The 24,845-nt window shown below is 48.7% G+C and overlaps 1 protein-coding gene across 8 annotated transcripts in view; it reads left to right on the forward strand.

The window, feature by feature from the left end:
* CLUAP1 (clusterin associated protein 1) overlaps nt 1-24,845 on the forward strand; it is a 94,072-nt gene continuing 69,227 nt past the window's right edge. Inside the window, exons 1-3 of one of the 8 annotated variants that reach the window (XM_068908797.1) lie at nt 1-71; nt 18,499-18,610; nt 21,622-21,706. In XM_068908797.1, the coding sequence (XP_068764898.1) occupies nt 18,510-18,610; nt 21,622-21,706 (186 nt within the window). In that variant the 5' untranslated portion in view covers nt 1-71; nt 18,499-18,509. Of the gene's footprint in view, nt 72-11,103; nt 11,362-17,690; nt 18,248-18,498; nt 18,775-21,621; nt 21,707-24,845 lie in introns of those variants that run through there. The other 7 variants (XM_068908793.1, XM_068908794.1, XM_068908799.1 and 4 more) reach the window with 7 other exon arrangements.

Consider the following 24,845-nt stretch of genomic DNA (forward strand, 5'->3'; position numbering starts at 1 on the left):
TGGCCCGGACGGCTGCCTTCGCGCTGCCCTTTGCAGACTTGCTGCTCTCCCTCGACTGGCTGTTGCTCCAGGTAAGATCTGCTTCGCCTGCCTTGTCCTCCCTCCCGTACCGCTCGCCACGCTGCTGGCCGCTCGCGTCCTGGCTTTGCCCCTCTCTCCACGGGCTCACCCTTCCACGTGGTAGTTTTAGGGCTGACGGGGAAAGTGGGGGCTCTGGGCATGACGCAGCTGGTGCGCTGGTATAGTCCGGTGGATCTGGAGAAGAGCAAGGAGGACGTTCGGTGGCCCAGAAAGCTTCTGCACAAAGCGGGCCTAAGTAGATGAGGACTCCTCTGCCTGGGGGCAAAACCGTGGAAGGGGGTCCCCGACCCTGTGCCAGCACAGGGGAGCACTCGCATCACCTGCGCTCCCTCGACACAGGGTTCGGCAGCGGGCCCGGCCCAAGGACCCTCCTGACCGCCACGGCACGCGGGTGGGAGCACCCGGGGGCCCCTCCGCTGCTCCCGCGGGCCGCCCTGGCACGCACCCAAGCTGCACGAACACACGAGCCCCGGCAGCGGGGCCCAACGCGCACCGGCTTTCGCAGGGTCCCATCCTGCCCCGCACGCAGGCCCGTGCTGCACGCAGCAAGGACGTGGTGCTGGGCACCCGCCCTCCCGCTGCCCGCACCGGCTTAACGCTCTCGCCAGGATGCTAATATGCATCCAGGCTTTTAACGTTAACGGCACTGGAGGAAATTAATAAACTCGGACCTTCATCGGAAATTAGCAATTTGCTAGAGCGCGCGCGTAAGGGAGAGCTCGGGGAGATGTTCAGGCAGGAAGAAAGAGAAAGAGAGGCTTTTTTTCCTAGGGTTCAGGCAAATTAAATCCTGTGAAAATACTGGCTGTTTAGAGAGACTGTTTCTGTTCCCTGCCTGAATTGAACCCTTTCGCCATTGCTGAGGCGGCAGAGCCTTGGCTTTTGTACCCAAAAGGTCCAGGAGTGGTGGTAGGGCAGGAGGAGGGAGCCCAGGGGACCCGTCCTCTGCACCCTGCCCCAGCTCTGCCCAGCTCTGCGGCCCTCCGGCAGGCTTTGTCGCTTCTTTAACGTGCTTCTCAGTGGTGTCCTCGCCCGTGGTGGTGTCCCACGGGGAGGGAGGCCACCTGAAGCCGCGTGTCCTCCAGCTCCGGATGCCCCGAGGCTCTGCTGCGGCGTGGCTGTGCTGCCCTGCTGCCTCCCCGGGACTCTGCAGGGACCGGTACCCTGCCAAAACCCACCCACGAGAAGAAGCGGCGGACGGGCTCATCTCGCTGTAATCCTGGATTTGGAGCAGAGCAGCGATGAAGGAAGGCAGAGCACCCGGCGGGCGAGAGGGGCTGGGGGCCACCAGCGGGACCCACCTCGAGCCTCACAGCCGGAGGCAACCTCCCCGTGGAGCGAGCGCTGCCGGCGGGCTGAGGCCGGGGCCGCGGTGGCGTACGGGGATGGAGGGCCCATCTGGCGAGGAGCCGCTCACGGGGCCTTTGAAGGAGGCCGTGAGGAGGAGCTGGCGGGTGAGGAACGAACCACTCCAGCGCACGCGGATGTGCCTCGGCCGAGTCCCCACAGCACCCGCGGCTCCGCCGGAGCCCGATCGACGGGGTGCCGCCGAGCAGCACGTAGGGGCGGGCGCGGGGCGGGTGGCCAGGACGCCCCTGGCTGCCTCCGCTCTGGGAAACTTGGAGCCTGGTGGGGACCTTCACCCAGGGACCCTGCAGAGAGCTGCAGCGAGCGTGCAGGCGGCGTCCCTGGGACGGATGTGCCGATGGAGCCTGCTGCTCCGCGTCTCCCCCCTGCCTCGGCGCCCACATCCTCCTTCGCTTGGTGGCAATCGCAGGCTTTTGAAACGTCCCTTCCCAGTTCATCACTCAACGAGCAAAACCCCATGAGAGCGGCCACCGCTCTCCAGCAGGAGCTGGGATTCGGGGAGCTGCTTGTGCTGCATGAACATCCACCGCGGAGACACGCTCGATAAAGCTCATGTGACAGGGTTCGCTGTTAGAGGTCGGAAAATTGCCCCTGAACAGTCCTGCGCGTTGGGATGCTGATGCCTCTCTCGGGCAGGCTGAGCGCCGTGAGGGTTCGCGCTGGGAGAGCTGCTCAGAAATCAGAGTACGTCCGCCAGCGTCCGCCGTTAGCACCGCGTTGTGCTAGATACCGCACCAGAAAAGCGCACAGGGGTCAGCCTTTCTCCAAAGATCGTTACTAGACGTACCCATAGCACCCCAAAAGCACGTTTCGTTTTATGCAGCCGTTATTGACAGGGAAGTTCATGTGTGTGTTATCGTAGACTTTGCTAATCGTGCTGCTTTGCTTCACATGCAGAAGGAGTTCGGAGAGCAGAAACGCTAATCAACACATCATGACTTGCAATTATTCAAAGAACTTCTCAGAAAGGGCTGCCAGACCGTTACCAGGTACAGAAATCCATTAGCATATGAATGCAAACGCAGCCATGTGACGAGGGAGAAAGTAAAAGTCAGGGAAGATATTCCTCCTTGCAGCCACTCAATTCTGCGCTGCTCACTACTTGGTTTTAGGAGGCTGCTGTAATCTCGGATGCACCAAAGCCTTTTGGATACTAGAAAGCAAAACATTTCTGACATACCAGCAAACAGTGCTATTAAAGGTAGATAGATGCAAAAGTGCAGTCCCGCAACACGCGGCAGTGGATCCATGAAAGCGCTGAGCTGCTTGCTCTGGCGTTTGCTCTTTTGAGAAACTGCTGCATGCATGTAAGAAAAATTTGTTTCTTGCTCGAATCTCTCTGGATTTATTTGTTGGTTCAGGAGGGGATATTTCCCCAAAGCAGCACACAGCCATCACCTGAGCCAAAAGCAACCTGGTGCCAGGCTGAGCGCTGCAGGAGGTCCACTGGCTCGTGTGGGCTCGTGACGAGCGGAGTTTCCTTCAGACTTAATATTTCCTCCCCAAAAATGACGCTGAGCTTTGCCTAGCCACAGAGTGCTTCCTCTCTCCTTATTACAGTGGTTTTTGGTGGGTTCGACTTCACCCTCTGATACAAAGCAATGTCCTAATTACCTTCTGGGAAATACTGAGTCACTCAAGCCAGCAAGGACATCGCCACGGATTTCAGGGAAGCGGACCGCTGTGTCTCACCTCTGGGAGACATGCTTCTTTGGGGGTTTATTCCTGCAAAGGCCTTGAGAAATGCAGTATTTAATACTATTATATGCTTCAGCAGTTGTCTGACTGCTGCTGTCTTTATTCCAATAACATTATAAACAGATTAATTGGGCATTTATTCCCAACTAGTTTTAATGGTTTCAAGAGATACTAATGGCTAAAGGACTTTGGCTGGATGAGAGAGATGTTCTTTCGAGGAGAAGAGGAGGAAGCAGGCGAGTTTGCTGCCAGCCAAGGGGAGCACGGGGCAGCTCTGGGCTCCCCCTGGGGCCGTGGTGTCACCCTTACCCTCCAGCACCCAGCCCGGGAATCCCTCCTGGGTGCTGCAAGCCCATGCAGAGGGGACTTCTCCTTCCCACCCTGTCCCTCAGGGATTTTGAGGTCCACTCGCCCGATCCATAAACAGCACCATAGTGACCTTGCCTCCCTCTGCAACCTGGCTTAAAATTCAAGTGCAACGAGCTTGCCGTGCTCCAAAGGCTGCAGCACGGCAGAGCCGGCCCTTTCCCCTTAAGCGCTCCCTGGCAAAGCTTTGAGCCCAGGGTTTTGCCCGCTGTGGGTAGGAAGGGAGCATCCCATTTCCCCTTCCTCAGGCAACCGCTGCCGGGCGATCCCATGACATCTAACAGTCTGCGGCAAAGGTCACTCCCAACGTGGTGCTTCAGAGCGGCATTGCCGCTGCTCTTGAAAAGTGACTGCTCTCAGCTTACAACGCCATTATTGAATTCAACGCTTAATCAGAGAAACCCTCAACAGATGCCCTTCTTGCAGAGCGCCTGTGGATATTTAGGTTGCTGGAGCTGTATTCAAAGCTTAGCAAGTCCCCTTCGTTTCCGTTGTGTTTCTCCTTCTCATTCAAACGGAAAGGCTAAACGATAAGATCAAGAACTTCTCTGAAAATCATTTATATTCACATCCTACCCCGTAGCTGGACTCTTTGTACCCGTCCTCTGCTGAAGGGCATGGCCTGCCCTCTTCCATATGTAAAGCCTTGGCAGGCAGAGCAGCATCCTTATCCCGCGCCAGGGCGCTGCACCCCCGGCATCAGTACTTCAAGGGGCAGCTAGGAGGCTGCGCCTTTTATTTCTTCCTTGCCTACTAGGAAGCAGGTTGTGACTTCTATTACCACCACTTTAAAAAGAGTTGCAGTCTGATATACTATTTGCTTGTCTCCTCTTTCTGCCAGACTAGCTGTTTCTCATTCAAAGTTACATTTTCCCCTGCGTTCAGGCATATTACTGCCTGTCGCTCTGCTCCGGACCCCAAAAACTAGCCGCAATGGACACCTTGCCCTTCACCCAGAGCGGCAGCGCTGCTCCTCTGGGGTCCCGCGCTAGCCCAGCTGGAAAGGAGGAAAGCGGAGGCCAGGGCTCCTGCCGGAGGCTTCCTGCCGCACGGCCCCGCGCCGCGGCAGGCGCGGCGCAGCAGCCCCAGCCGTCCGGCGCCCGCGTCGCTCCGGGGATATCAGCTGCGGGGGCGCAGCGTGCGAATAAAGGCGTTGGACACCTTCCCGTGCAGATGCGATGTCCGAACGGACCTCGGGCCGAGGCAATCCGTCGCGAGCCGTCCTGCCGGGCTGGCGCCGGGCTTCGCGCTGAGCTGCGTTTCCAGCCAGTGCACGCGTGCGGAAAATGTGGCTCGCTTCCCAAATCTGAAGTGTAGCCTCAAAGAGGATCGCAAAATCCCTTTGGCCACTGAGCGAGAGGCAGCACAGTGGCAATCCTCGGGGCACGGGCACGGCCTGGCCCCGGAGCGCTCTGCAAACTGGGGTATGGCCGCTTTCCAGAAAGGCAAGAGGGTACGCACAGGTTTCCAGGTCCGCGGTGGCGGGAGTTGAAGATTAAACGTTGGCGGCTGCCTGCAGCGGTTGCTGCGACGGCTGCGGCGGGCCCCTCTCTGCTAAACCTGCTCTGCCCTCGGGGGGAAAGCTGGGCTGCCCCCTCCCCGCGGGCAGCAACGGATGGATGTGGAGCCTAGCTGGTCCCCTCCTCAGCACATCCTACCCTGCTCATTCACTGAGCTTTTAATAACAAACTTGAAACAAGTCTTGCCTATACCATGTTGCTCGTTTTACCCAGAGCCGGACATGGCAACGCTGGTCCCGTGGTGCGTGCGCTAGGTAGGATGCCCTGGAGGGGTTTCACCTGGCCGGAGCAGCTCCTCGGGAAACTCCACGTGCCACCACGACTGAAGTGCAAAAGCAGCAGCAGCAAACAGTAATGCTGCTTTCTGAAACAATTTGGCTATAGGTCAGTTCTTGCCACATCCTACTTGCTCCCACTGAAATACAGGGAAGGCAAACCTTGAATGAGCACCGGAAGTTTTCTTCTGATGAAACAATTTTAAATCAAATGCTTCATCCAATGTATGCCCCGGTTTGGAGAATGTGTTTCAGAATAGCTGAGCAAACACAGATAAAACGGAAACGGTAGTAGCTGGCCTCCAGCGACCGGCCAGCAGCGCTCCCAGCCTGCCAGTTCTCTTTGACCACATTTCTCTGAGATCATCTCAGACCAGGAGCTTAGCTTGGTTTCGGGTCTCTCTATAGACTTGTGTTCATATTACCTCTCACCTCTCTTTTTCTAATTTCTTTTTCTGATTTCTTTTTGTAAAGGCCAGGTTAAAAAGGTAGCTAGTAATTTTGTACGCCTTGCCCTGCACTGCAACCCTGCTGGCTGCAGGAATACCTGCCTGTACGAATGATACCCAAAATATCTGGGCCCTTTCAGAGCCCTATCGGAGAAGTACATCGTACAAAGCACTCTAAAAACACTCTGTGTGTCCATGCGCACATTTATTTCCCAAGGATCTTAGCACTTACATTTTTTTAATATACCCAAATGATGGTATTTCAGCTTTTCACCCAATCTAGGATGAAAATCACATTTACAATTTTTTGGCATTTCCAGCACCAGGAGAAGGCCGTTGGTGGCAGCGCCCAAGCTGCTGTGCCTCACAGACACGGCCCCATCGCACCCCACGACCCACGGGACTCCTCACGGCACCTCCGTTACAGACAAGCCAGCATCGTGGCAGGTGTTCTGCAGGTCACGGGATTTCACTGGATTTATGATAGACAGGGGCTTGTCTACCCGACAGTTTTAATTTCTTAATTGCCAGCTCGGCCAGCATTGCACCGAATGTGGCACTGGAGGAGACGTGTCCTGCTTCAGTGCCTCCCTTTCCCCACGGGAGCTGGGAGAACATTCATAGGAAGGTTGTAAGAAGTGATGGAATAATCCTTGAATTGGGGGGGAAAAAAAAAACCCAGAGAGCTTGCGTATGCTACGTGGGAAGTGTGCCGGCTGGGTGCGGAGGAGGAGGACCTTCGCTTCCTGGGCAGGGACCATTCCCCGTGGCCACCGCAGGCAGTGAGCCCACAAGCGAGGTGGCTCAAGGCAACGAAACAGGGCTGTTGCTTTTATTAGTGATGGGTAGCAAACGGAGCGTCTACTCAGTCTGGGAGCTGCTCACGTTAGTCCTGACTGTCTCAGATAGGAAAAACAGGTCTTGCTTCAAAATGCCAGCGCGTATGCCCAGATATATATTGCTGCAGCCACCCTGGGCTTAGCAATGAACCGTTATCTTTAACCTCTGTCTCTCCTGACCCCGCTCCAGGTGAAACGACAGCTAATCTACCGTTAAGCTCAGGCTGGGTAATGGGCTGGGCTAACACAGGTGTGATCTCTTAAGGGCATCTTCATCAGCTCGTTCCACTGACTTTGCTGGGACTATTTATGCGATCTCTGGAGGGATGGGTGGTAGATTGGGGAAGAGGAACAAGGGGGTAGCTTATTCTCCAGAAAATCCTTTGCAGGAAAGCTGAGTAGCTTGAAAGGTCTCATTCACTGCTGGCTAACATGTATATTTGCTATTGCTCTAGGGAATAAGAGGACCAATCCTGCTCGAAAGGCATGTGGGCTCCTGCAGCCTGTCTCCTCCCTCCCTGTGGTGTGGCCTGGGGCCATTCCTGAAGCCTCGCTGCGGAAGCGGAGGAGCGAGAGGTGGGCAGGCTGCATGGGCTGCTGCGTTAGGGCAAGCCGTGCACGGGATACGTGCTTGTAAAACCGGGAGCGCTTGTCCCTGAAACACGCCTCTCCCTCAGCCTCTCTGTGCGAGCCGGGCTGTGTTTATTTTTATTCTACCGGCACTAATACCCCAAGTGGTTTGTCTGGGCTTTCTTAGCCTGTAGCGGCTGGCAGAAGAAGCTGCGCTGGAGCAGCCGTGCTCAGAGGTAATCGCGTTCCCCAAGGGGAGCTGGCACAGGCTCTTGAAGCCGCGGCAGCGCGGCAAGCCCCGTCCTCGCTTCCCTGCGCTCTCATGGCTCAACCACTTCGGAGGGTGTTGAAGTTTTATATGACTTTGACATCTCTCTTTGCAAAACAGAGACAAATAAATAGTGACTGAAGAGGCTGCCTTGTTTTAGAGTGTATTCTGAGTCCTTCCTAGCCTCTCAGCTGTATCGAGTTGGGTCTCTTGACAATTTGTTGTATAATAAGATGGAAGAAAATGTGTTTTTCCCCAGGATTGTAATCTGCATGACTCACTAATGCTCTAGTGAGACACTGGAGTCCCTCAGACCGGCTGAGTTAGAGGAGCGCTTTACCTCTCCTTAGCACCTCTCACCGGCAGATCCAAAGGGCTTTAAGGAGACGATAACAAGGATGACAACCCTCCTTGTGATAAGCAATATGTTTTAGTTGGAGAAAGGGAGGTGCTGAGCCTGCACGTGCCCTGCGTTGTGTCACGGGGCAGGAGTGACAGTCCCCAAAGCCTAGCTACTGCTCCTGTGCTCTGCGTGTCAAGATGCATCTTCTCCAACATCCCTGTGAGGGAATTGTCCTGAGCCCACAGGTTTGCAAGGGTCCAGTGTGCCCGTTACCATTTTGCAGGACACTGGGCTGTTTAGTTTAATGGTGCTTGCTGTGAAAACGCACCCCTTTTCCTTGCTCTGGGGAAAGCGAAGTCAGACTCGCTGGCTTCTTCCCTTCTTACCAGTTTGTGGCATATATGAACACAGTAGCTCCCAATTAGCTGGTAGGCTGGGAAGGTTTGACGCTGGTCTCTGTTACGATGTTAACGGAGGCTGCTGTTCACCGTGCTTCTCTTTCTCTTGCCGTTTGTGGGGAGATGACTACCCTGCTTAAGCATGGCCTCCTGCACCCCATTGTCCCTTGAGGCTTGAACACAGAGAATCTGGGCAACTTGGCACGTGCTATTGTTCATTGGGCTCTCTTTGGCACTGGATTTTTTGGGGAATGTACAAAATCCTTAAAAATGCTGTTTTGGAGTGTATGTCTCTATAGCTATTAATAGATGCTGTGGGCTGGGCTGCAAATGGCCCCTTTGATTCTGACGTATTAGTCAGAGCTGCTTTTGCACGACTCGGCCTCTGATCATAGAAAGGCCAATTAATTAGTATAAAAAGTTGATGCTCCATAGTTCCCTGGTTTTCTCCTTTTCTGTTCACTCTGATTTCTCCTGTTGTAGGGAAAATCTCCAGGTGCAGCGGTATGGACTCAATGCGCTTTTTTGTCTCAGTATCATGTATCTTCCAGGAGCTTTGCTTCCATGTAGGAGGACACAGAATATCTTTAGCTCTCAGCCTCATAGATGCAGCCTGGGTCCTGTGAGCTGGCCTGGGCTCCTTTCTCCTGGCCCTCACTAGCACCAGACGCTGTGCGTTGACTCAGATTTCCACGCTCCAGCGGAGTGCCAACATGCAGTGATGGGACATTAGCAAACCTCTCTGCTGATGAGGGGTAAGTAGGAATGATCCCAGGCTCCTGCTCTGCAGCTTTTCCACCCAGGAGGCTATCTTCATGTGATTCAATAAGTTTTGGACTAGGTTTTGAGGAGTATTTGCTTCTGTTTTAGCTAATGAAACCTGAGCTGGTTGTGTTGGTGTGTTTCCTGGAGCTTCAGTAGAGAGCGATCTCCGGATGTACGTATTGCCTCCTCTCATAAAGAGGCACAGACATTCTCAGCCCAAATTTTTTGATGTGACCAGAGATCTTCTAACAGCTTAAAAGCCTATGAGGGCTCCCAGCCTGCAGAGGAAGCAATCTATCACTTGCCCAGGGAGCCTTAGATCCTCGTTACCTAGCCAAGGGGCATAATAATTCCCCAAATCCCATAATATCTTCAGTGCAATAGCTTCTGCTTCAACAGCAGGAAGGTTATAAGGTCTCCTTACATCCATCGTACAACTCGGACAGAGGCATATGACACAGCCAGAGCAAAGACAGCTCCTAAAAATGTTGCTGAATTTATCTACGAGGAATAGCTTCCTCTAAGCTCAATTTCACAGTTGAATGTATTTTTGCAATAGAAAAAGGTAGCTACCAGAAAGGATATAGGGGACGGAGCTGGGTTTATTTCCAGATGAGGTCCGGCTATCGTCCGTCTCTTCTCGCAATAGTGTTCCTGTGCTTTGGGCCTAGCTGCGCTCCTCGAGGGGCGAGGGATGCTGGGCACTGTAATCCCACTGGCTTTGCTGTAAGCTGAGAGGCAGGATCCTGCAGGAGGACTCAGCAGTCCAAAGCCTCTCCTCAGCCATGGTTACCTGCCTGTGTGAAGGTGCTGGCATTATTTGGATCACAAAACACTGAAAAGCTAGTTCCCATTTCTGCTTTTTTTCACCTGTTCTGTCTCTCCTGAATTTCTGAGCAGAGAGCTAATCCATGGGGAAGACCCAAAGGGAGCCCCCTACGCCTTGAGCTTTCAGCCTCTGAAGGACAGTATGGGGGCTTGATCCAGCTACGAGATATGGGACTTCAGGGCGCTGCGACCTGCACAAGGAGGAGAGGAGCATCTTCAGGAGCCGGCAAAGGAGAACAGGAAGCTCTTGGGGGAACCTGTCAGCCAGGAGGTGATAACCTCGAGGTGGCTCAGCAGGAGCTGCCTCTGCTTTACCTCTGTGCCCTGGCAATGCAAAGCACCCAACCGGGGTGAGGTGATGGTGCTTCTCGGTGGTCCTGAGCGTGCCAGCATTGTGCGGACCTGAACAAGACGGGTGAACGCGGGTTTCCTTCTGCCAGCCTAAGAGCTGTGCTGGTCTGTCCGGTCTCTCCGCAAGGGTCTGTTAGGGGCCCTTCGCCCCGCTGCGCCCATGCTGCACGCTAATGCTGCCCGTGCCGCACCCCAACGATCCTCCCCAACGCCTCCTTGCAGCTCCTGCCACGTCCTGTCCTCTGCTCCGAGTCTCTCCTCTATTTCATTATTTTTACTTAAAATGTTTTCTTGTCACAAACCTATTTTCAGTTGTATTGAACCTAAACCAGCTGCCCTGACCTCTTGACAGAGCAACACTTAATTCTGCTGCTGAGATCACAGGTTTCTGCTGCTACGGGGACATAAAACTGCCAGACTGGCTCAGAGCTGAGGTCTATTTATCCAAGACCCTGACTTCTCCCATGAGACAAGAGTTGTGGAGGCGCTTTGGTTTAACTGCTTGATGTATAAGCTGTACAATTGCTGATGACTGCTTGATGTATAAGCAGATTGGGGTACAGAAGACAAACCCAGCTTCCTTCCTAAAGAAGTGTCCTCCCCACCAGGCTGAGGGTTTTGGGGCAGTGTCCCAGGGATTGGATCGGCTCGGACCAAGGTGCGAGCAGGGCCTGGAGCTTTCGGCCGCATGGCGACCCGCTTGTGACGCTGGTGCACGCTCAGCACAGCGCTGCCCGTGCGTCCCCTCGGCACTCACCCAGCCCTTCTCCTGCTGCCCATCACCAAGCTCCCTCTGTCTTTTTGGCCTGAAAGCATCTTTTGACGGCGCCCAGAAGGCAGCGACAATCAAAAGCTTGAGGAAAGGGCTCCTGCGCTTGCAGCACGGGTAAGCGATGCCCCGACGACGGGAACTTGCCCTCGCAGGGCTCAGCTGCTCCGCTCGGCTGCGCAGGCAGAGAGGCATTTCAGGACTTTCAATGCAATTTGACAAATCTGAAATGATTTGAAGCAAGCTGTTTCTTCTCCTGACAGTGTAAAAGGCAGTAAGCTGAAGCAGCTGCTCACTGTTTAAATGCTAATATTACTTCTGCTTTTCCCTTTGGGCTCTACTGCGAGAAACCCGGCCCCTGGCAGCAGCGATGGGAGCAGCCCACGAGCGAAGGAGGAGGGAAAGGCATGCTCAGGGTGCCAACAGGGCAAAGACGGCACCTCGGCAGCAAAAGCCTTGCTGCAACTCCACAGGTAATGAATCTATAGGATAATACAGGAAGAGCTCACTTCCAGTTACTTGTGTCCTTAGTTCTGATGGTGATTCCTCAGTTATGATTGCAGTTAGTTTCACTAATGTAGCTGTGCCAGGAAGACCAGAGCTCAGAGAAGAAGGCCTTGCCCAGTAGGGCTTACTTCACCCTTGTTCTTTATGGGGCATGTATTGCTCAGCTGGGAAAGCACTGTGTTTTGCTTGGTGAGCCCCATCTCAAAGGCCAAATCAATAATTGGTGATAGGGTTATTCCAAGCTTACTTTGACTCTCTGTCTGTGACGAGGTTCGATTAAGGCTGTGCTCGTGTTGGCTGGTTGCTCTCCGTACCCTTCCCCCTTGCATGTCGAGAGCCTAAATGCTGACTCTGCAGGAAAACACCCCAAAAGTTTTCAAGAGCAAACAACGCTCCTAGGGAAGGTGATCTGAACTTCCAGCTCCCAGAGACGCGAGGGGTCCCCATACCTCTATAAATCCAGTTGTGCTGTGTCATCTTAAGCTGGACACCCCAGAACCAGGAGGATGGGGGTAGATAAGCACTTCTGGCTGGCTTCAGGCAGGCCAGGTGGTGCTTAGCTTAGAGGAGAGCTAGCAGAGAGGGGAAAAGCAATCTTGCTTTTCACTGCATACAAATGAGTGCTTAGTCTCTTCTCCTGGCCTGTCAGGTGAAGTCTGAGATAGATCTGGAAATCTACTTGCTTGGAGATGCTTTTTCACCCTCAGTAGCTTTGTTTGCTTATCTGCTGAGTGATCAAGCAGTGGCTGTTGATGTATTACCCCTTCCACTTGATACATGGGCTGCTTGTTATCCTGGGCATTGCACTCCGCTCTCAGCGCTCTCTTTAATGCCAGCGCATTAGCAGGCAGGGAGCTGCTGTGCAATGTAATTACAGGAAACGTGACATTCCTGCATGTTTTCCTTCACCGAACACAAAGGCTGCAGATTCCCCTGGGTTCCTCAGCCCACATGGCACTTCAGGCTTCCACCAGGGACCCTAAGCCACTTCCACTTCTCTGGGTCTGCACCGTATTGTTGCAGCTGGAAGTAGCAGTTAATTTCCTCTCTCGCTTCTGCAGTGAGGGTAATGTTAAATAAAGTGGCAAGGAAGGTGGGAAGGAAGAGGGCTGCTCTTGCAACTGCAATGTTAACACCAAGGAGTCTGCAAGCCGGCTGTGTGCCAAGCCAGCCCTCGGGGGCAAACAAACCTCTGACGGTGTGGACGGGGGCAGTGAATGTTGCAGCGAAAGACAGAAAACAGCCTTTAGGTGAAAACTGATCTGTCCCGGCTGGGTAACGAGGGAGGCTCTGAGTTGAGGAGCAGAAGGCTTTTACTTGCAAGTTAGACATTAGGAAGTGGATGCAAAAGACCGAGCGTGAAGCATCTATAGGACTCTTGCATATAGCAACCAAATGGAAACTTTACACTTTCATACCATGCTTTTTCTGGCATCGGCCCCTCTCTGGGGAGTGAATTTTTCTGGCAGACTCTCTTCCGAATCTCTCAAGCTATAAAGGCTCTGTCTGTAAAGCTGATGTTCTCCTACAGCATTTATCTAACGTAGCTTGGGAAATGACCCAGCAGAAGTATTCTCAAGCATCAAGAAGACCCTGTTGTCTAAAAGGTGACTTAGACAAGTAAATTAAAGAGTACAGTGACTTCATGCTAGGGTCTCTTGGGGCATAAATGAAGCTGGAGGCTTTTTTTACCCTATTCTCCCAACAGGGACAGCACAGATGAGTTTGTTCTGTTATTCGGTGCTTGAGAAATCTCAGGAATGCCTAATCATCTCAAGGTTTTTCTCTGCCTGATTTAAAAACATCAGGAAAGTAAGAATAAAAATTACTTGCTCTTACTTGATCAGATTTTCAACAACAGAGTATGTCCTAGCAATGCCAAGACCTACAGTCGCCCCATCCCTAGGATGAAGGACTGAATTTGCAGTGCAAGAATGACCAGGTAAGACGGTACCAGAAACAAGTGGGGAAAGCATGAAACTTTTTTATTCTGCATATTTAGGAGGCAAAATCAAATCTTGCTGGCTTTTCTAATACATGGGAAAGCAGGTGGTGGGACAGCGAAAGACTAACGGTTTAGTACTTTGCACCATGCATATACTGGAGCCATTGCTTTAGGCACATAGCAGAAGCAGGGTTACAGGTGAGTGTCTCAGCATGAGACATAGTTTTTTTCACCCTCCTATGTCTCAGCCTGTCCCCTGGGAAGGTGTCTGTGGCCACTGCAGCACTGTCACTCCGTGCCCTCACGCTCCCTCTCTCCAAACTGTCCTGCAGGCATGGCTCACCTGGCTGCTGAGCACAGTTTCATTCTGGATTTTAAGGCATCAAAATCTCCATTCCAATTATCTTGCAGGGGCACCACTGCTACTCCTTCAGGCTGTGTATAAGCTGGAATGAGTCCTGTCTTCATAACTGGCCAGAGGCCCTCATCTACCTACTGTGTCCATAAGCCCAGATGTGTATCCCAAGCACGGCCAAGGTCAACCTGACTCAAAGTAAAAGTCTGCCCCATGGGAACAGCATGAAATAGCAACTTTCCATTAAACATTATTCTCTGTTACTGGGAGAAAAATCTTGTGAAGAGGGTAATCTGCAAGGTACTATAATGTAGGAAGTAAGAATTTGGCTAGAAAGGTGTAATAGCAAAGCCCTCCCCAAAAAACAGCCTAGGAGAAGAATGGTAGATCTGTTTAAAAATAAATAAAAGGATGGTGACAAGAGTTCAGAAGGCTGAAGGGACTGACACAGGGAAAGATTAATAGAACTGATTATTTATATGTTGAAAACCTGCCAGATACAGGGGAAACATCCAGAAGTGATGGAACTGCACGGAGCCTGAGACAGGGAGCCTTTGTTGAAGGGTGCAACCAGCAGTTCTAAGATGATATTGGAAGCGATGAAAAATGCTGGCTGATCATCTGTAGAATCTGACAGCGAGATCAATGACACTGTCTTAGACATAAGGACTATTTGGATAACACAGTGAGGAAAGGGGTCTCTTAGCCTACCGACAAATCAAAACTTTGTTTCTCCACTCCTGAAACGTCAATGACAGGGCAAAGCAGTGGAAAAAATATATGGGAGAAAGGGAGAGTCCTGCCTGGGCAAATGTGATGCAAGAGCTCTTCCTCTCTAAAGTCTGTGAAAATGGCTTTTATGAATATGCAGAGGAAACAGATGGAGCCTAGCTATCCTTGCAATGTGACTACTTCTCCTTCCCTGTCTTTCACTTATTCCTTTGATCACAGAGGTCGTGTCTCTTGCATTGGTCCAGAAAACAAAGTTCTCCTAAGGAGAAGTCTGGAGTTTAGGCAAGGAGAGTCTATGCTCAGCCAACTCGGGCGCTCCACTTGCTCAGCTGGGAGCTGTCACAAAGACATCAGGTTGTCTGTAGTCTGACTATTCATTTGAACGATGTACTACTACTTAAAAGCACATTGTACTAACCATGCTCTCAGCAGTCAAAAGCAACGTGATGGCATGTAGCCTGAATCAATGTTGTTCAGCTGCCCAGGTCAATGATTTCTTGGTGAAATCATTGATTAATGGATGCTTGCGGGCCAAAGGATGACTACACACCAGTTGTGTTTTGAGGATGTATGGGAGCCAGATTGCTGGACTAAGATGCATTGGCAGAGTCCTGAAACCAGAAGGAAGGCAGTAAATAGGATGAAATCATACTAGCAGGGCTGGGGTGTGAGAGGCTTGCCTGGCTCCCCCTGTAGCACGCTTAGAGCTTGTCAGTCCTGAAGTCATTTGGTGAGCCCCCAAACTCATGTGTACAGCATATGAAACAGGCAGACTGTTTTATCTGTGAGGTGTTGAATAATAGCTGTTGCTAATGGTCTCTTCTGACATCCCAAACCACATTTCAGAATAAAGACATTCACAGCTGGGGCTGCTAATTCCTTAATCACCAGTGGTTCAGGCTGAGAGGTAGGGTCACCACCTTCCTCTAGAAATCAGTCTGTCTGGGTCTGAGCGATGGTCAGTGCCTGGCATGCTCACAAACAGCTTGGACAGGGCTGGCCAGCCCCGCTCCAGGCTGGCTTCTTCCCAGGCCCTGCCAGGCTCCTAGCAGGGGCTGTGGCTGAATTAGTGATTCAGATGGAGGCCAGTCACTGCAGGCGGGCAGTAAAGATGCTACCAGCTGTACTCCGAAACCTGCTCTGTCCATGGCTGCTGTCTGACAATTCACCTGTTGCCACAGAAAGCTGGGCTAAAATTTTCGGTCTCTGTTCCTTTCCAACAAGATTTCTAGTTTTTGTAATAGTGAAGGGAGAAAAGGACCCTCCACAGTGCCAACTGGGCCCAGTGGACTTTGAGTCTGCAGAGTCCAAAAATACAAAACAAAATCCAGAATCCACGGGGGTGACAGCTGCTTCATTCATGCAAGTGGTGGCACCTCTGGCCTGCAATCCCGTGGCAGAGGAGCGCTTGTGCTGTGGAGCTGCTGGCAGGTTCAGCTCAGGACCTGACGTTTTGGTTTCTGTGTCTCTGTCCCGCTAAAGCGTGTCAGTTGTTGCCTCTCGCTCCTTGGCTTCCCCCACGTAGGGTAACTTTTGGATTAAAGTATAAGCTCTTTGCTTACAGGAACGAAGCAGTGGGGTTCAGGGGAGCCAGGTCTGGAGATTGCCCCTCAGCTAGAGAATTTGGGGAGCCCAGGTCCATGCGTAGCTGTGATCAAGAACTGTAGTGGTATGCACGCCTGTCACAGGCAGATGGGGCACATAGATGGGAAGGGGACTACATGGCAGAAGAATAACTTCATTTTGCTGTGGAAGGGGGAGTTGTGTCCATGGGAGTTGGCTCTTGTGTCAGAGGTATGACTATAGACGTGTATCCCTTTTTCTTTCGGCCGTAGGTTTCCAGGGACGGGACAGCGGGATGGAGCAGGGCTTAGCCCTCGCTGACGCAGCATGAGCTTCTGCCACAGTTAAATGGCTGCAGTTTGCTTCCCTATGGGCCCGTTCTGTTCAAAGCTGCATCCACCCCATCTCCAACTGCACATCTGTGCTATCTAATATTCTCTTATCAGAATATCATTGATATTTATATGAAGATGTGATGTGCCTGCGGTAGACAATACACCAGCCATTTATATTCCATTTATTTTATGAGTTTGGATTTCCCCCACACATAATACATCCCACTAGTCAATGTACCACAGCAATAAAATAGGGGAACATTTCCTTCCTTCTCGTACTCCCTGCCAAAGTTATTAGATGCCTGATGCTCAATCTGGAACTAGTGACTTATTTAAGGTCTGCTATCCTGTGCCTTTCCATCATAAGAAACTTGACCTTTAATCATGCCTCATATTTTCTAATGCAGCCGCTTCTTTTCAGTACTTATCTTTCAAGGATACATTGTTATTTCCTTGTTTTTGATTACTTTTAAAATCATTTGAATAGGTACAGCTCAATATAGAGCCAGGTGCATAGATGTGTGCGTGTGCTATATATACTTGGGCAGTTACAACTGGAAAGCTTTGCAAAATGTTCCGAGACAGCCATAGATCAGCCTGACATCTAGATCATTTCCAGCTCATTCCCCCCGGCAGTATCGATGGCCCTGTCAGCACAGCTGTGGCCACTCAGTCCGGTGTTTCAGCAGAGTCCTGGGGTCAGAGCTCTTATGCCTCCAGGACACCTGAAACCACAAAGCGTTGGCAGAAAAAGTGTCATCTTGTCCTTACTTGATGCGTCAACATGGAAAGCCCTGCTGGCGACGTGCTCCGCCGGGGCAGGCTCCGGATGCCAGCAGCCCATGTGTATGAAACACTGCTGACACGAGCAGCCAGCGACAGCTGACGGCAGGAGCTGCGGGGGCGGCCTCGGGGGGAAGGCGGCTGTCGCGGCGACACCGGTTTTCCGTGGGCACGGACGAGACTGCTGCCTGCTCCCGCGGCCCGGGCATTGGCCAGAGGCCGCTGCGGGCATGGCGCTCCGGCCTGCCTGCCTCGCCTCGCCTCGCCGCCCAGGCCGCGAGGGCTCCGGCCGGCGGGCGGGAAGCGCCCGGGCCCCGCCGCGGCGGGGGTGCGGGGGGCAGCCCTCTCCGGGCGCGCAGCAGGCCTGGGCTCGGCTCCGCTCCCGCCGAGAGCCCGGGGCTGAGGGAGCGCGGCCTTCTCCTCCAGCGCCGCTGCCAGGGGCGCTGCCGCCTCTTCTCGGATAACGGCCGCAGGTGGTTTGTGGGCCCTCCTTCCCCCCTCCGTTTCCCGAACATCTTGTCTTCGCCCACGGCTTAGCACCGGCCCCTCCAGGCTCTTCGCTGAGGCGCCCGCAGCTGCCGCGGGGCGCCGAGGCCTCGGCCGCCAGCCCGGCGCTTCGCTTTCTAAGGCAGTTTGGCCCCGCCGCGGTGCCGTAGGGCGGTTGCTATAGCGACCCCGCGGCGCGGCGCGGCCTAGAGCGGCGGTGGCTGTGGCGGTCGCCGCCGCCCGCGGGCTCCCTGCGCGCTTCCCGGTCGCCGAGCCGCGATGTCCTTCCGCGACCTCAGGAGTGAGGGCGCCTCGCTGGGCGGTGCGGGGGGAGCGGGGAGGGGGGCCCGGCCGCCGTTCGGGGATATTCAGCTTTAAGTTTTTGTTAAGTCTTCGTTTAAGCCCTGCAGTTCCACACCGAGATCCAGCGCGGGTGGATTAAGTTGCGCTCGGGGCCTTGCAGGTGCCTCGGGCGCAGGCAGTCTTGCTGCCAAGACGGTCAAAGTGTTTCTTAAATTAACCTTTGCTCTCACGTCGCGTGAAAACGTGGCGGCCGAGGGCTCGGGCACCGAGGCTGGGGTAGTGCTGCCTTGGCGTAGCGCTGATTAGTGCAGTCTTTAGCTGATTTTATTTGAAAGGTGTGTTTTATAAAGGTGAGCTATTTTCAAATACTCTCCCTACCTGTGACTCTTTGGTTGAAAAATCACTTTTTACTTAGTTAGAGATAATTTGCTAGGGAAACGATGTTATTTTTCTCCCTTAATCCTTTCAGAAGCTTTATGACGAGTAGTGTTAACAGGGTTTGTTTAATGGTGAATGAACAGTGTGCTGTGGGAGCCTGAGTTGGTGGCGATGTCCATGGTGGATATGGAAAAAGAAATCGCTGCTGTTGGTTGTTTTTCAGATTTCACGGAGATGATGAGGGCACTGGGGTATCCCCGACTCATTTCTATGGAGAATTTTCGCAGCCCAAACTTCATGCTAGTTTCAGAGGTGCTTCTCTGGCTAGTGAAAAGGTTGGTGATTAGGCTAATGAATGTCGAGACTGATGCTGGGATGTGACATTTGCATTTGGAGCTGATGTTTTGATGTGAAATCGTATTAAGATGCCTAAAGAAGAACTTAAAGAAACTGAAAGAGAGTGCTACTGTTTTGAGGGAGCTACTGTTCCGAGTATCAGGTAGGAAGTAGGTATTTAAGCTCGCATTTTAAGCGTCTGACCTGTGGCTTCAATAGTTTGCGTATATCATGGATATCGCTGTGCTTTTTCAAAGAAGCCAACAATGGTTAAACCAAAGGAATGACACAAGCAATAAAGAAAGCTTTTTTCTTCGTTTCCTTTCTCTGGCTACCAGTGGTAGCTTCCTCTCTTCTGAGACTATGTAGTCCACAGCACAGCTTGAGCCTTGCTTTGGCGGTATTAAATTCAGGCAGTACAAGACTGAGCTATTTTCATTCAAAATCGTTTGTGGTGTTTGAATGCTCTGGAAGCACTCCTTGAAAATAAAGTGAGGTATATCACATCTCCCTTTGCGCAGAGCATGGCCCTTCTGACACTTCAGAAAACTTTGACGCAGTAAAGTCCTAACTCAGACTTCCAGATCTGGTTCTTACTTAGACGTCAGTTTAAAATAGTTTTCAAACTGGAAGACAAGATTAATGTTTGGAACGCACAGTGGTAGCTTTTTGCTAGTGTTCTGCAGTGACAGATACAATAGTGACTCGGCACTGCAAGGAACCCTGCATGGCCACATCACTCTGGATTTGAGTAATGTTTCAGTAGGGGTAAAGTGAAATTATCAAATATTCTGGTTTTTCCATTTTTATTATGTTAGCTGGAGTGATCGTTTCTTTGGCTTTTAATCAATGAAAAGGGTATTATAATTGTATTAAGGGTATAATTAAGGGTAATTGTATATAAGGGTATTCTACTCTTTTGTGGTTTTGTCCCATTATTAAGCTGCTGAGTGTGTACCCTGTCTTCCTATTGAAATGTGATGCAGTGTTCTTTCAGCTCTTTAGTTTAATTATAGAAGCCTAAAAATGTGTGAAGTAAAAAATAAAATGATTCAGTCCTGGCAGAGATTGCCTCCTGAAGGTGGATATATTTATTGCTCAAGTGTAGCTCTGTCCCTCAGTCCTGTGTTCTACAAGCTCAGTTATCATCCTTGCTGTATCTGATCTTGTACCCTAAACGAGATGGTATACAATGAGAATTTCTCAGGATATATTTAGTTCTTACTTTGTAATCAGAATTATTGTTTCAACCTGGTAGCGTGTAGCATTCATGCTATGTTTAAAAAAAAATCCACAGGACTAATCTGCAACTATCAAGATGTGGTTTTATGTCCACCTAACCTATTTGACAGACTTTATTTAAATAACTATGAAATTTGATGTGCTGATTAAATTACACATAATCTTCTTTCACTCATGTATATGGAAAAATAAAATACTTTAATTTTTAAACTACTCAGTGTAGAATATTACAATGAAAAAATGTGGAAGTGATCCATTTTTCAGACTTTTTTTTTGGCCTGGATTTATAATTAATCTCCATTAAGTTTAATTTCTCTTCCATTATATGTTTACGGAATACTATCACAAGTGGCAAGAAATAAAATAAGGGAATACTTAAACCAGTCAAAATTACTTGGATTAAATTACCTAATATTCTTTAAAGTACTGCTGTTAATAACAAGGGTCTAAATTACTTGCTGTTTCCATCTCATATTTAAAAACGAAAATCAGTATCCCTCCGTAATATACAACAGCAACACAAGAGAGCAATTAAAAGAAAATAAAAATGTTTTTTTTTTAAAAAAACAACACTGTTTGTTTAATGCACCTGAACACTTTCAAATCTTTAATTTTCTGTTTTACAAGATTACTAGGAGCCCTATGCCTATTAGTGAGGTGCTTCACTCCAAATAGCAGACTTCAGACCAAATAGCAACAAAACACTAGATTTTTGTTTCTGTTGCAAGTCAGATCTGCACTTAATGCCAACAGACAGCTTTTCCTGCTTCTAGAAGCCTTTTAATTGTACTTTAAAACCAAGAGGCTAATTTGCACTTGACTTGCTCTTAGTCTCAAATGTGATTTAAAAGTGAAGGTGCTATTTTGTCTGTGCAAATTGAAAATCTCAAAGCCTTTTATTAGACTTAGGGAATTTGCTTGCTTGCTTCTTCCCTGGTTCCTGTTGGCTGGTGATTTCCACTCTAGAAGTTTCTTTATCTCACTAGCAGCTTTTAAAAAGCATTTCACAATCTTTCAAGTTGAAAGACATTATAAAGATCTAATATTGAATACATTATTAGGGAAAGAGAAGTTAGTTTGGCAACAAGGTTAGGTAGTAACCAGAATTCTGTATTTGCTTCTCTGTGCGTTCAGAAAATTTCTTGCAGAACACACTTTCACATCAGTTTCATTAGTTTGGATTACCTTTGAAAGTAACATGTTTGAAATGATGTCTGTGAGTGTGAACTTCTTCCTGTCTTTCAAGGAATGGTAACATATATCAACTTTTCAAATTACATGGGAACTGTTTTTGCTATAAACTCTTAATAAGACTCTTTTTAACATGCTATCCAAAAGGTTGGCATTATTAGTTGTAAGCCTAGTGTTTTTAATTTGTGAAGCTATATGTGATTAAGTTCAGTTTGAATGATGTAAGCATCTTGTGATGTAAATGATAAATTATTTTTGAAAGCAAATATTTCATAGACTTGACTAAGCCAGCTAAACTTTGCTCCTTTGCAAAACTAAGTGAAAAGATTCATTCAGGCCCCAAAAGTAACAAGTACTTCTGCAGAAGTATCTTGGGTTTTATGGCTTTTGCAGTTTTTACGCAATCCCATTGTATGCATTGCAGGATTTAGATACTCTACCTGTACTAGGAGCTAAAGATTTATTTTGCAGTCTCTTACATGTTGATTTCTGTCTGACTCTGCCTCACAGATGTACCAGTCTTTTTAATACTGCAGATGTACTTCTTGTCAGAATCTATGGATGTTTCTTTCCACAGGTATGAACCTCAGACTGATATTCCTCCTGATGTGGAGACAGAGAAGGACCGGGTTTTTTTCATTAAGGCTGTCGCTCAGTTTATGGTAGGTCTGGTTTAAGCACACTGACATAATTCTTCAATATTAGACTTAATGCTTTATCTCTTAACTCCTTGTAATTTCCTTGCCATGGGTGGCTGGTATTGTATACATACAGTACACGTATTGTATTATAGTGCTGCATGTCAACTGCAGATCATCTTTGTTTTCTCTCTAAAATGACCATATACAAGCTATAAAATTGACCTGGATATTCTGCTAAGGATTAAAAAATAGTGAGCAGATGAAACAGGGGAGAGAGTGGTTTGTTCTTGAACCTTATTGATATTACAGCTTCAAAACTTGCAGTGATGCAGGTGTAAATGTATACATATTAATGTAGGTAGCTGCATTTCAGTCATAGTAGTAAAGCCAGATAGAAGAGTTCTTACTTGGATCATAAGCCCCTTTGGGCTTAGGGGAATCTTTTTGGTTTGTGTTTGCATAGCACCAAACTGAGTGGAGACATTGTCCATGACTTGAAGCCCTGTGGTAAGAGCTGTTATAAATTTGAACTGGCCAGGGTGTAGTGTTACTGAAATGGTGTAGTTATGTGTATGTCTTTGCAGAATTGGGATCTAAACATCTGACACTATAAAACAATATTCATCCTTATCACTCTCAGTTTGAAATATATATATGTGTGTGTATGTGTGTATATATAGAGAGAGACAGATATACATTTTATATATATAGATAGATAGATAGTGGAAGATTCAGCTATAGATATGAAATGATTTGAAACCCTTTAAATGGGTTCTGAAGAGACCCTGTCATATCTATTACTAACTTCAGATACCTGACCCTTTTGTATACACTAGTGTAGCCATAGCCTCTACTGATTTGTTCAGTTTGATAGAAAATTATACGCTGGTGTTCTGTTGTATGAGCCTTCTCCCTTACTCTAAGGCATGTGTTTCCCAGATCAAATCTTTTACCAGCTTCGTCTTTGTTAAGGAGCTGTTACTGTACTGAACCTTTTATCATGAGTCCTACTGTTAGAGAGGTGTTAGAATGAAGGCTGAAGTTGAAAAGATCAAGGACCGGATAATTCACTTAAAACAGAAGTACAAAAGGCTTTTAGCACTTCAGGGAGAAATGGAAATCCTAATAGTAAAAATCTTCCAGCTTCCCAAGTGTAATGCTTTTGATCTTATATATATTTAAAAAAAATCCTGGATATTTACTATTTTCTATTATTGTAGAAAAATAAAAATATAATATTATAATATGTGATATTTTTATAAGGATTGGTTCCATTAAGATTGGATACACAGAAGTATTGCAACTTCTCATAGACTTTTTTTAAAGCATGAGCATACTTGAATTGGTCCATTAACTTTTTTTAGTCCGATGGAATAAGATAACGTTGTTCACGTTACCTGTTATGTTGATGCAGCACGAACCTTTGTTGTAATGACAGATTTGCGTAGCACTATTGATCAGATAGACTAGACTGAATAGGGCTACAGGTGTGTCAGGAGACAATGGGAATCCTTATGCTAAAGCCAAAGATTAATTCCTTATAAAGTTTTTCTGAAACTTGTTTTTACGGTATCTTAAAATGACACTCTATCCACGCCAACTTTTGCCTTGAGATTTATGATGGTGTCCACCATAAATTATCTTAATTCCTAATTTTATTGTGTTGAAATATCATGCATTTCTGTATATACCACAATGCACTTTTCAGCCTTGGAGCATCGTAAGATGTGATTGACAGATCTATTTTTTTTAGAGAGATTTCCCCCCTCCAAGTCAAGCCTATTTTAAAAGGACAAGGATGGAATCAGAAATAATAATAGTAATACATCATTTTTCTTGTAATTGTTGATTTCATGCAAGATATCCCTAGAGGCTTTGAAGAATTATATGATATGATGCAGAAGATGAAACAAGTGGAAATTTCTTTACTCATCCTGTACTTCAAGTCTCAGTTAATATTACAAGATAATAAGGGGATTATTGTAGTTCTTCAATAACCAGACTGTCCAGCATGGAGTTTTTTTCTTTCTTTTCAGAATAAGAAAATCTTTTAGACATTTCCATAATAGTTTGTCGTCCATGAAACCCACAATTATCTTCTCCAATAGCTAATAGCTTTTTGCCTCTATAGCCAGATGTGACATTTAATGGAGATAGATTTACCTCAAAAGCAAATATTGGGGGTAGGTTAATCATCATGAAATATAATTAGAGTATCTATCTCCTTTACTGACTGAGGAGTAAAAATATATTAAGTTTTTACTCACATGGTGCATTTTCCTATGCCACTGGGCTTAAATATTTCTAATCTAATTAATATTTCTAATAGTTCAAGACTGCTATAATATTTCTAAGAGTTCAAGACTGTTTCATATCTGAGACAATAGTTTCTGCCCTTCTATTTTCTCTAATGATTCAAGGTCAGATCCAAAACCAGACTTAGGTCCTTAAGCATAAAATGGGAATCCAAAATGTGCTCATGTAAGTGGGTAGCTAATCCTGTAGTGCTGGAACTTACCAAATGCCTCTTTTTTGGACCTAGAAGTTCCAGAAGTGTCTGCTGACTTTTTTCATCATTCGCCTACCTAGAACTGCCCCTGCCTGATGGCTCAACACCTGGCTCCTACTTGTGCCCACTGGGATCCAAAGTTGAGACAGTGTTATATAAAGTCTCTTGAGAGTTCAGTCTCACAGGGATGCGTTCATGCATGCGTAGTTGGCAAACCAGGACACCAAACTTCTTGCCAAAGTAGCTATATATGCATTCTTTAAAAGCAGTGATGAGAGAGGTGGTGGAAGCAATGTCTGCTAATAACCTCATGCTTCCAAGGAAGCATGGTGGACATGTTCGGTTTCCGTTTCAGCCTGTGGAGTTTTAGAGCCCCTACCTCAACTCTGAGGAGAATATCCCAAGTATTAGGCAAGGCAAAGAAGCAATCCTTGTTCTTCCAGTTGAAACTGTGCCATTGTACAGGAAGGACTGCAAAATGTTTGGGCTAGACAGGTTAAAGGTCAGGACTCCATAACCACATGGCTGGAGCACTCAGCTGGGAGTTGTGGTTCTTTTTCCTTGGGCTGTTTGTGCATTTAGATTACACAGTCATTGGCTACCTATTTGGTCATAAGGACTGGAACTGCTCGCTGCCATAGGCACCCGAAT

Source organism: Struthio camelus, chromosome 15 (genome assembly GCF_040807025.1).
Source record: "Struthio camelus isolate bStrCam1 chromosome 15, bStrCam1.hap1, whole genome shotgun sequence".
Classification (NCBI taxonomy): Eukaryota; Metazoa; Chordata; class Aves; order Struthioniformes; family Struthionidae; genus Struthio; species Struthio camelus.